The following is a 12155-nucleotide window of genomic DNA, read 5'->3' as shown; positions in this document are numbered from 1 at the left end:
CCAAAAACAAATACTACTGCTGTAATTTCTGAAAATATTTTAACGGAGAAATTAGCGGAAATAAGAAATTGTCGACATTTTTTCCACGGCATTGAAGTTGTCGAAATGATTTTAAAAAAGAGTCAGTTGGTATGTTTCAACAACTTATTCGACTGCTTTTGGGATAAGTTAGTGAGTGTTGGAAATTTTAAGTACGTCCAACAAACTTTACCAACGGTGCTTCGACGATCATGGTGATGGTCAGGATTTTGGTCACAAATTCTGACAATTACCATAATTTGCGTGGAAATTTCAACAACACATGTTTACTTCAAAATTGATCAAATTATTCTAAATCAACAAATTTCAACAACACATGTTTACTTCAAAATTGATCAAATTATTCTAAATCAACTCCAAATGACTTTAGATTTGATATTCACCTTCTAATGTCAGTCCTAACAATTTTTAATTGTTAGATTCAACTCAAACGTTCAACAATCAATTTTGTCTTCTTCGATAAACAAACTCAGTGAAACCCAATAATGACGTTCTTCAAGTTTCTTCAAACAACACCAATTCAAAATAACCATAAATAAGGAATGTATTTTCAATTTTCTATTACACATATGAAGAAGGATGAGAAGGGGGAGAAGGAGAAATTCCCTGCGAATATATAGATTTGCACAATTTGTCATTAACGGGATCAAAATTAAACACCAGCCTTTCAAAAGGGTCACCAAATTTTCTTTTGGCCACTACGACAAGCATTTGAAAAGAAAAAATAAGAAGTAAGACCCTTAAAGAGCATCCTTGAGTTTGTACTACATAAATTTTAGTAGATACTTAGTTGCACTTGATTCCAAAGTATCGAGAGCCAGGCTACGTGAAAGTTTATTTGCATAGCTAGTTACCATTCGTAAGTAAGAAGTTCCAAGGTCCTCACTAACTGCCAATGGCAGCCATGGTCCAAGATATGCAGCAAACATTTACTCAGAAAATAACCAACACGGATTCATGGATATGACATCTATAAAATTATATGTTCTCCATCCTGTAAAATAAATGTTACAATATTGGAAGCCCCTCATGAATTCGCTCCTACTAGTTGCTTAATAGCTACAGTAAAATATTACTAATCCCTACAGTTTTTCTCTAGTGATGACTTGAAATCGTAAACATGATTTCAATCTCATGAGATGAAATCATGTTTGAACATGCAATTTGAATTTCTTAAGTTACATTTTTTTTGTAAACATAAAAACCCCACAAGTTATGAAAACCATCAAAATTTTCTCAATTCTTATATAATCTTACCAAATGAGTAAATCATAGTTCATAGTAAAATTAATATGCTACTAGAAGGCCTTTCTAAAAAATACAACATCAATTGATCAAACTTTAGTTCAATAAAAAGAAAAATTTAACATGAATAGTAATGCAACTACTCTTTAATATAATCCTCCCACATGATACGAACAATATATCTACCAACTTATGGGTCTTTTTTTACAAAATATAAACGTATGGGTCAAATTTTACATTTATATTTTTTGAAATCATGATTTCAAATCCCGAATCATGCTTTTTTGAATGATTTGGGATTTCATCTCATGAGATGAAATCGCATGTCCAAACGTTGATTTCATCTCATGAGATGAAATCGCATGTCCAAACGTCTACTTAGTCATTCCATATTAGCATTTCTGGTTACATGAGTGAATTCTTTCCTACTGTTATCTCGAAAAGCTGCAGTTAAAGTAAGTTAAAACGATCAACATATCCATGGCCACATGAGTAATTTTACGGCATCATGGTAAATGCAGAGAAGGCAGGAATTCAATACGGCGTCATCTCAATATCAGTATTCTCCTCTGAATCAGGTTCATCTTGAGGAAGAAGGCCAAGTAGTGGTAAAGGCAACAAGGAGCTGAGATTGCAGACAATTACTAGGAGAGCCAAGTTGTCAAATCTGTTCTTGGTGACACCAAACATGTGAGTTAGACCTGCACCAATTAGGCCCCCAAGGGTAGTTCCCCCATTGGCTATGGACATAAGTGTTGCAAAGAAAGTTGCCTCCATTCCCAGTGGACATATTCTTGCGGCTAATACAAGAACAGGCATGAAAAAAGCCTGAAAAAAGTAGAAATTAGATAATCCCCAAGTAGTTGCCCGAATACCATTATTCTACTCTCAAAAGAATCAAAACCTACTGATCAGTTAGGTATGTGACTTGCATTTCTAATTAAAGGGGGGAAAAAAGGGTAGATTTCTTAGGACACTCATGTGATCTTAAGGATCTTTGCCTTAGTATAGTTTTAGGTAACATTTCAAGCAACAACAAGAGTGTATAACTGTGCATAGGTTTAACCTTTCACAGTTAACTTACAGTCTACATAACCTGTGTAGACTCTTAACTAAGTAAGACCCCTAATTATTTTAGTCAACAATTTTAATGTAGTCTAGATTCTTACTTAATGTAAGGGTCCAAATAAAATACAATAAAGTAATGAAAAGACAATAGCTAAAAGAGGTTTACTTAAAATGGCTAAAACAGAAAAAAGAAAGGCTAGACAGTGAATTGATTGTGTCACAACACCACCTTGACAAAAGTAATGGCTTCTTCCCCCGTCTTTATGTGCAACACTATTGTTCATAAATTTATTAGTTTTTTTGCTCACCTATATAGTTATTAACTTGAATCTATTGTTGACTAGAATTCTCACAATCTATAGACGTGAAAAATTCCAAAAACTGATTTACAGTCTCCAACTTTGGTCTTTCAGATAAATAGACGAAAGATCCAGTCATAATGTTAATTTTTATCAGCCAAACACACCTGTTTAGCTAATTGTAATGAGTTTCTTTTCAGTTCCATGTTGACAATTAAATCCTACCAATTGCTATGTGTTCATGCACTTCTTTTTTTTCCAGTCATCAACTGCAGAAATTTTGGATTACACAGTGAGTCCAAGATTTAGAATGTTCTTTCTGTGTGAATTAAGGGAAATCACAGAACCAGGATTGTTAATCCACCTGCGAAGCAGTCCAAAGCTAGGCCAGTAGAAGACAGAACTAACAATAAGACAGAAAATTACCTGACCAAGAACAGATAGGATCAAGGAATCCCCAATTGAAAACCACTCATCACTAATGCCAAACTGCCGGTTCAATCCAGTTACCAGCAGAACCTATCAACACGCCGTGTACGCACAAGTCAATCTAAACCACCACAAAGGGCCAAAAGAAAGGCACAACACAACAGAATATATTTTGGGACAGATACCTGGGTCATCCCAAGAGCTGAACCAATAATAGTCGTCACAAGGAATATTTTCCTTAAAGGAACTTTCTTTAAGAAACCGTTATAAAGCGCGACACCAATAAGTGATGCAATTGAAGTAACAAGCTTAACGCGGCCCAAGAATTCTGGAGTGAAACCTAGCTTATTGGTTCTACAATCAACAAACTTCAGTTAAAAACTTGCATCTTGCATTTAATAATAATCTGAACAAGAGACTTGAACTTGGAATTGAACATACATGAAGAAAAACATAGCAGAACCTGACTGTGGTGTCGCCTGGAAAAGGAAAATAAATAGCGTGGGAAGAAAAACACTAGGCTGCTTAATAGCTCCCCATAACTGGAAAATGCTACTTTTTGAACTCTCAAAGAAGCCATTGCCTAAAGAGACACCCCTTGCTGGGCCATATACAGGCTCCTCTTTCACAAGTAGAGCTACTGCAGATGTTATCAATGGAAGTAATGCTGTTACACCAAAAACGGACCTGGAGGAACCAAAAGATAATTAACCAACCGACCATTAACATTGCTCAGACCAACACAGGCTACAATATCTCAACAGACTGAAAAAATATCATACCTCACACCATAAACATCCACAAGGGAGCCACTAAAGTAAGAACTGACAATTCCACCACATGCTGAAGAACCCCAGCAAAGTGACTGAAGAGATCCTGACATGCTTTGGGACTCACCACGCGCCCGCTCAACAACCATGGAATCTACAACCTATATCATACGTCAATTGTATATCCTGGCTAAATAGGAGAACTAGCTGGAGATCAGCTAGAGGAACAAAGATAAACTTCATTCCATTTGAGCAGCAAATAGAGTTGGTAATATGAGTAACAACTAAAATTCAAGCTCAAGAATCACGTCACCACCCCCCCCCCCCCCCCCACCCCACCCCAACCACACACCAAAAGCTTCTTCCTCCACTACTGATATTGACTGACCTGTTGATAGGATAGGAGCGAAAGTTGAGAGTATATCCGGAGAAAGAAAAAAAACTTTTCAGGATGAGACTACGAACCCTAATGGAGCCAATGAGAAAGCAGTTGCAGGCCAGTGTAGGCTTGCTCCACATAGGTTACATCTGGGCCTGTTGGGTTTTAACAAAGAAACGTAGGAAATAACAGAGAAAAAATACTGAGAGAAAAATATATTGCAATGCAGTCAAAGGGAATTTTATTATTTAGCTATGTTTAGCTCTTCATTTATAGGGAAAAAACAATAAAAAGATAATCATAAACTAGCCCAAAATATCTCTGCAGAGTATATCTTTAACTAACCAACCTAGCGTATAATATCTCTGCAGAATATATTTTTAACTAACTAATTACTAACAGTAAAACAAAGTTACTGCAGTCCAAAAGCAAATATTCTAACAATCCTCCTTGGTTTTGGAACTGCAAACTCTAGACTTGGCTGGAATTGACTTCGTGAACAAATCTGCCAATTCATCTTTGGTCTTGCAATTTCCACCATGCGCCCATCTTCTGTTGGATTAAATGAGAAGTTTTTACCCCTCATTTTAACTCGTAAAATCTCCTGCTTAGTGGCATCAAAGATTCGACAGTACTTGTCATCGAATAACAATTTAAATCCTTTTTTCACTAGTTGACCAACACTTAACAGATTTTGATCAATATTAGGCACGTAAAGAACATCTAAATTTATTTTTGTATCTGAGCCTGTTTTGATTGCAATATTCCCTTTTCCTTTTGCAAGAATATAGTCACCATTCCTGATTCTAACTTGTTTTCCATTGACATAAACTCTGTAAAAAATATTTCTATCATATGTCATATGGTTTGTACAACCATTGTCAATCATCCAAAAATCAGATTTCTTGGTTGAAAAATATGTTGCCACAAACAAGTGGTCTTCGTCTTCTTCTTCTTCATTGGCGACTTGTGCATCTGCTTCATATTTTGACGATTTGTTTTTGCAAATCACTGCTTCATGACCAAATTGGTTGCAGATCCTGCACTATGCATTTGTCCTCTTCCAACATTTAAATGGACGATTACCTTTATTGCCACAATGCTGGCAAGGTGGGTAATTTTTCTTTGAATTATCACCCTTGCTTTTAGTCTTGTGGTTCGCTATCAAGGCTCCTTCAGCCATACCATCTCGCCTCATAAGTCTTCTTTGCTCTTGTGACTGCAATGTATTTAGCAATTCTGCCAAAGTAATCTTGGACAGATCTTTTGTGTTTTTCAAGGTAGTCACAGATACTTCGTATCTTTCAGGCATCGTAACAAGAAGTTTTTCAACGATTCTTGAATCTTTAAACTTAGTGTCAAGCAACCTTACCTTGTTAACAATGCCAAGAAGCCAGTCTGAGTACTCTTTGATGGTCTCAGATTCCTTCATCTTTTGCAATTCGAATTCCCTTATTAAATTCAACACCTTCATGCCTCGTATTCTTTCATCTCCTGTGTATTCTTCCTTCAGATAATCCCAAATTTCTTTTGCTGTTTTGAGAGCCATAACTCTTGTGAAAATTGTTGCAGACACACCAGCAAACAAAGTTGCTTTCGCCTTTGATTTTCTGATTTTCTTTTCTTTTTGGCTTTTGATCTGGGCCAGGGTGGGATTATTTGGCAGCGGAAGAACATCATAATCCTCTTCCACGGCACACGGCCTCCCAAAGATCTAAAGCCTCAAGATAAGTCTCCATTCTTACTGCCCATAGATGATAATTTTCACCATCAAAGACAGGAGGAGCTATTTGAGAAAAGCTATTTTCAGAATCCATCTCACTCACAGATCCCTCAAGAAAATAGCTCTAGATATCAATTGTTGGTTTTTAACAAAGAAATGTAGGAAATAATAGAGAAAAAATACTGAGAGACAAATATACTGCAATGTAGTCAAAGGGAATTTTATTATTTAGCTATGTTTAGCTCTTCATTTATAGGAAAAAAAAAACAATAAAAAGATAATCATAAACTAGCCTAAAATAACTCTGCAGAGTATATCTTTAACTAACCAACCTAGCCTAGAATATCTCTACAGAATATATTTCTAACTAACTAATTACTAACAGTAAAACAAAGTTTATCCAAAAGCAGTAAAACAAAGTTACTGCAGTCCAAAAGCAAATATTCTAACAGGGCCTTATGTTGATATTCAATTCATTTTGAAATTTCTTCAGTCTGGGGTACCGCGCAATCCGTTTAGATCTATTCTAATTGCCACTGAAATGGAATACGGGGAACTCTCCATCTAAGTGGTTAAATCCGACGAGTCAATTATCATGCGATGCATCTGTGGAATGGGACGGTTTTCAAAACAAACATGAATACGTGATGATGAAGGAGCTAGGTCTCTAGCAATGAGTAGCGACTAGGTTGTGACCCCAGTTAATCCCCAGTAAAACTTGTTAATATAACTGACAAAGATTATATAGTTTATCCACCTATATACTTCGGTAATTTGTATTGAGGATTTTTGGTGAGTTATTCCATTTCAAATTGATAATAGCTCTCACTCTAAGCTATGCTATTGTGTATTTTTTTCTAGAATATAAGAAGCGGCAGCATCATAGCCATCGACTTATTATGGTCATGATTTAAAATTTCATCATTCAACAATGAACACTTACCATGTCACTAGGAGGAAGGATTTCCTTTTAACAAATGCCAATAATATTTCAGTACAAAAAACACATGATTTAAAGAGATCCAAATTTGCTTGAGATGTCAATAGTCCACAGGAAGTCAGCACTAAAGTGAAACAGATAACATGGCAGGGAAGAAGTCATTTGGCATAAAAGTTAGCTCTGTCTAACAAGGTTAACCTTATAGGTTTCAGAAAGCATAAGCAAGTCATTTGCCTACTCAATAGCAATAACCCAAACACAAAGGGATAAAATCATTCTCTTTCATACTTCTTCTGAGTGTAAATGATAACAGTACACAGATAGAGAGATACAACCTGTGAAGCACATACTGCTTCATACACTTCATTTAGATAGTTGTGTATGTTCCTAGTGCAAGTTGGAATCATTCTTCCTAAACCATGTTCAGCATACATAGGAGTTAAACATGGTCATTTTTTGTAGAAAACACTGATTAAAGATGTGATTTTGGCCATTCTTATACATAATTTCTGGTTGAATTAGTTTAGTAAGTAAGTTTTTTGGACTTTACATGATGTTGAAGGCACAAGTAAATGAAAGACTGTTATCTCTAACAATTTAAGCTTTTAGATTCGATGGTCACACAACACAATATGTTACCAGAGCAGGCAGAAATCCCGTGTTCAAGTTTCACTACCACCCTTCATTTAACATCTTTCATGTGTTTGACCCATGAAAAAAAAAGGGGACTGCATGTGAAAGGCGTATTAAAATCATACACAAGTAAATAAGTGTGTCCTCTCTAATAGCCAAAGCTTTAAGTGAGGTAGTCATACAATTGAATAACTGAGATTTTGAGAACTTTTCATATTTATCTTTTTATTTCGACACAGCTGTTTGCTAGACTTTAACTTCAGATCATGTCTCAGAGTCTCAGACCTTATCTCTGGCCCTTTTTCCAAAGAACTGTCTGACTGACTAACTTCAAAATTTCAAAAGGCAAAACAGTCACTTCAATCCAAGTCAAGCTAAGGTGTAAGTTGTAACTAGCAAGAACTTGTGAATGTAATGAACTGAAATACATGCAGGACAAAGAGGATTAATTTTACGGCAGGGAGCTGCTAATAAACTGGTTTCAGTTCACAATCTCTTAGTGTGTCCACCAATTTTGAAGGTTCCCAAAAAGATTGTTGTCAGCCTCTTGATCAAGTCAAAAACAGTTTAGATAAACAATGTAGAGCACAGGCTTGCATTATTGTTACTAAGTAACAAACCTAACACCACAAGTCAAATACTGAAACCAACTAGAAACGAAAGGAACTTACAACATCTGAGAAAGCAACAGAAAGAGAACCAATAAGTATGCATAAAGCAGCACCATACTTGCCGTCTACAAAGGTGGCCATCAAAAACCATGAGAGTGCTCCAAGAAGTCCTGATACAACCAAGTATGACCTTCTCCGGTATCCAAAGAGTGGGAAGGAATCACTATAAAAGTAAAACCAATGTCATGAAAAGTTAGTTACTAGAAATAATTAGTTAGAGGAATAAGGATGAATGTAACCAAATCCAACCTGACGAATCCATATAATGGCTTTACAAGCCATGGCAATGTTGAGAAACCAGATATCACAGCTGTCTAGTTAGCCACAAATAATGTGTCAGTCATTGAACTCAAATCCATAGAAGAAGGTGCCACTGACAGATTATAAAATTGACACAGCGTCAAATAATTTCCATTCTAAGATGCCCTTTACCAACTGAAGACAGAAATCTGAGGCAAAGATTCGTAAATTGGAAATATCATACTCCAAATCTTGACAGAAAACTATGAATCAATTTCAGAAAATGATATGCCTAGTTTCATGGTTCCAGGCCCTAGATGAGGATGAATACAATGCCCACAGGTTAATTCATATTGTCCAATCAACTCTATTTAGTGATCTGAGAAGAAATAGATAAGAAGTTGTTAAATGACATAGAAAGCTCCTTATACATATTACCCTTCTAAAGAAGAGGAGGATATGGTGTGTACATTAACATAAATGCATAAGTATGTCTACATTTATATGACTATTGAAGGGCAATAAATTGAACAAGACACCTTCATAACTTTCTCTGATGAATGATGATGTAATTGGTTAAAAGGAGACAAAAAGTAATATAGAAATAGTTTCTAACTGCAACACTGTAATTGTTGAAATTAGAAAAAAATATGAAATCTAGATGTTGAATAATACAACAACAAAAACTATACCTCAATCTAAGCTAGTTACATAAAGAGAAATGACACGACAGAAAAGGAGGAGAATGAGCAAACTTGTGAGATGAACCATTGGAAGTGGAGATTTTCATTTCAATAAACTTGTATTTCAAATAACTGACTCTTAATGCATCTTAGATTCAGAATCCACGTAAAACTTCACGAAGTATAATTACTTTTCCTACTCAAATAAGCACTTTTGGATAAAATACAAGTTTGTGGAAGCTCAACCAAAAATGTAAAGAAGTGTTCCCCGGGAAGATGGCATACCTCCGCAGGGTCTAGGTGTAGGTCATCTTTCAAATAAAAGCTAACAGCTAGATCTGAAAGGCCTAAGACACCTTGAACAAAATATACCATAGCAACTGCAATGTTATCTGGGGTTAGTTCCACCCCAAAGCATCTGGCTGAACTAATAAGATATTTGTCCCCGTGAGGACCAGTTTTAGTAGATGAACTACAATCTTCATCACTAGTGGTTCTCAGGAGATCTCCTTTTCCTGCACATAGACAGATAGGGAAATGTCATGAATATTCGAACCTATGCCAGATTTCATGAACATGGATAACCCTTTATCCTCTTTCATGCCAATATGCTGATAATTGTGCATCCTAGTGGAAAATTCTTGCCTATAGGTATGTTGTATAGCTAATATCAAGCACCTACAACCAGAATGACTAGGTTAAGCAAAGAAAAATCTGCTAAAATTACACCGAAAACCACACATTAGTTAATATATTGGAGAAAACCAATGATAAGTCTTACTTCAATGAGTAGCTGCTCTATCGGCTTAAGAGCACCGTGGGTTTAAGACAGTATGTACATTTTGAAGTACTAATCCCGAACATACACAAATATTCTAACCCCGCCGCAGACAAAAAGCTTGGTATTTAAGTGAAGAAGGGTAGAGGGATAGGCCCATAATCCTCTCAGTTTTTTCAGTGTGCGCCACATTGGTCCTCAGGGATTTCTCGGTTATCAAAAATAAAAATAGAAAATCCCATTTTGTGAAAATGGGATCATTCAATCAATCAATCAACTAACCCTTAATCCTAACTAGTTGAAATCCTCTACATCCATTTTCCCTCCAATTATGAGCACTATGAAAGAGTTAAGATAGTTCTTCCAGGTATCACTTTGCACCTTTAACGCAAATCTTTCCTCTGCTTCATAAAGATTCACGTGTGTCTCCTTAGTTTGATATGTTCAAAGCACCATAGAAAATCTTCTAGAATTTTCCCAACATATAAGGGACTTGATTCTATATTACATGCACAAAAATGTTATGCAGACAATTCAATTTGTCCCTTAGCTTGTATGTTACATGCACCAAAATGTTACGCAGACAATTCAATTTGAAGTAATAATATGTTCCAACTACTTGAGCTGCAGTATATGCTTAGCATTTTCCGTGTCTTTAAATGGCAGTTATCAGTTTTTCCATCAATTCCTATAGCATGAATGATATGGATTTACGTCATACACCATATTGATTTGGTACTCGTATTTAAACAAACAGAAAATTTCAACGGCCAGTTATCAAACTTGTAATCATAAGTCATAACAATGAACAGCCATGTACTTGAAAATTGGAACTTTTAACCGTTATTCTCTATGTCCTTTCCTAGAAAATTAGCTCAGAAAATACTTTGTCTTTTATAAAGGGTGTTTAACTTAACACGAAGTTTAAGAATGAAATGAAAAATTTTTAAACTTGTGATCTAAAATGGTCATATATATTTGTGTAACTATATATCTTATTATGGGTAAAACGGAAAGTCTTAAATTTTTACTAAAACTGGAAATATATCATTTCTTTTTTATTGACTAAAAAGGAAAGAGTGATGCGTAAATTGGATACAAACACACATTTGATAAAAATAAATATTGCGCAATACAGACATTACATATGTAATAATGTGTGCATAACTTACGGTTTGTAGAATCAAGCAACGGTTCGTCATCGTTGTCTTGTTGGACAGAGTTTTCCGGCATTACAACGTTGACTGACATTTTAGTATCAGGTGGAGATGACAATTAAATGAAGACCAAAATTGGATTTGGGGAGATTGAGAATGAATTAGAAGTTAATGTTGCCATTTTAAAACTAATTTTTTTGTTAGTAGTTCGTAACCTCTCTGGTTTTTATTTAATAATAATAAGAAAATGAAATTTAGAATGACTGGCTGATCCAGGCTGAATCCAAAATGCAGAAGTTGACTCTCATTAATAAGTGTGATTAGCAGGAATTAGAAATATTAAGATGGGTGACTTGGACGCATTTAGGGAAAGATAATGACATGTCTCATTAAAAGTTGAAGAGTGGAGATTAGATAAAATTTAGAATCAGTCAACACAGAAATAAATATGGTGAAAATGATCACGTGCCTTGTTAACGGTGGAGAATTGATCTTGAGAAGTAGTAAGCCATCAATCGGATTTTAGGTAAAACAATTTGATAAGTATTTTATTTGGATTTAATTTTAAATGGCTGAAAATCATTTTAGTCCTTTAACTTTACTCTAAAAATCAAATACTTCCTCCAACATTGAATAATTGATATTTTCATCCTCTTATCTCAACTTCCGACCATTGACCAATAACTATAGATTAGTTGACCGATTATTAAAGAGGTAAAATGGATTTTACTTTTATTCTTAATTAATAAGTGGGTGCCCTAATTAATCATATATTATTTTCCTACAATTATCCTCTATTAAGTAATTCTAACGCATCTCTACCTCAATTAATAATTCTCAGCCTAACCAATTCTTCATATTTCCACGAAACCTTTCAGACCCTTGTAACAATTATTTACTAATTTGGAATTTGTCATCTCAATATTTGAATTTTTGAATAGCTTTGCCTCTGGTGACCTTTGCTCTTCATCTTTTCAAATGTCAAGACAAACGCAAAGATGAAAATCCAAAATGGCTGCTATTAATGTCTCTTCTCCGCTACCTCCTTTTCCATCAAAGCAATTTCAAGCAAGCTATTAATATGTCGATTCTCCTCTGCTA

At 35.2% G+C, this 12155-nt stretch overlaps 1 protein-coding gene across 1 annotated transcript; it reads right to left on the bottom strand.

Annotated features, from left to right (window-relative positions):
- Positions 1 to 1369: 1369 nt before the first annotated feature.
- On the bottom strand, positions 1370 to 11278 carry LOC132051807 (folate-biopterin transporter 1, chloroplastic-like). Its single transcript, XM_059443028.1, has 9 exons — positions 11070 to 11278; positions 9405 to 9634; positions 8446 to 8510; positions 8197 to 8359; positions 3863 to 4011; positions 3522 to 3767; positions 3266 to 3434; positions 3078 to 3170; positions 1370 to 2112 (listed from the first exon to the last, which is right to left on the bottom strand). The coding sequence occupies exons 1-9, from the start codon at positions 11146 to 11148 to the stop codon at positions 1819 to 1821; spliced, it is 1488 nt and encodes a 495-aa protein (XP_059299011.1). The 5' UTR covers positions 11149 to 11278; the 3' UTR covers positions 1370 to 1818.
- Positions 11279 to 12155: the final 877 nt, after the last annotated feature.

This window comes from Lycium ferocissimum, chromosome 4 (assembly GCF_029784015.1).
Source record: "Lycium ferocissimum isolate CSIRO_LF1 chromosome 4, AGI_CSIRO_Lferr_CH_V1, whole genome shotgun sequence".
Classification (NCBI taxonomy): Eukaryota; Viridiplantae; Streptophyta; class Magnoliopsida; order Solanales; family Solanaceae; genus Lycium; species Lycium ferocissimum.
The sequence above is the reverse complement of the archived record's forward strand: the minus strand, read 5'-3'. Positions and strand labels throughout refer to the sequence as shown.

What these genes read in the sequence shown, in the direction of transcription:
- LOC132051807 (XM_059443028.1), bottom strand. Translation starts at nt 11,148, where the DNA reads ATGTCAGTCAACGTTGTAATGCCGGAAAACTCTGTCCAACAAGACAAC. An exon ending in GTTGCTTGATTCTACAAACC is followed by an intron (nt 9,635 to 11,069) that starts GTAAGTTATGCA and finishes GTCTATGTGCAG; the next exon opens with GAAAAGGAGATCTCCTGAGA. An exon ending in TACACCTAGACCCTGCGGAG is followed by an intron (nt 8,511 to 9,404) that starts GTATGCCATCTT and finishes GTGGCTAACTAG; the next exon opens with ACAGCTGTGATATCTGGTTT.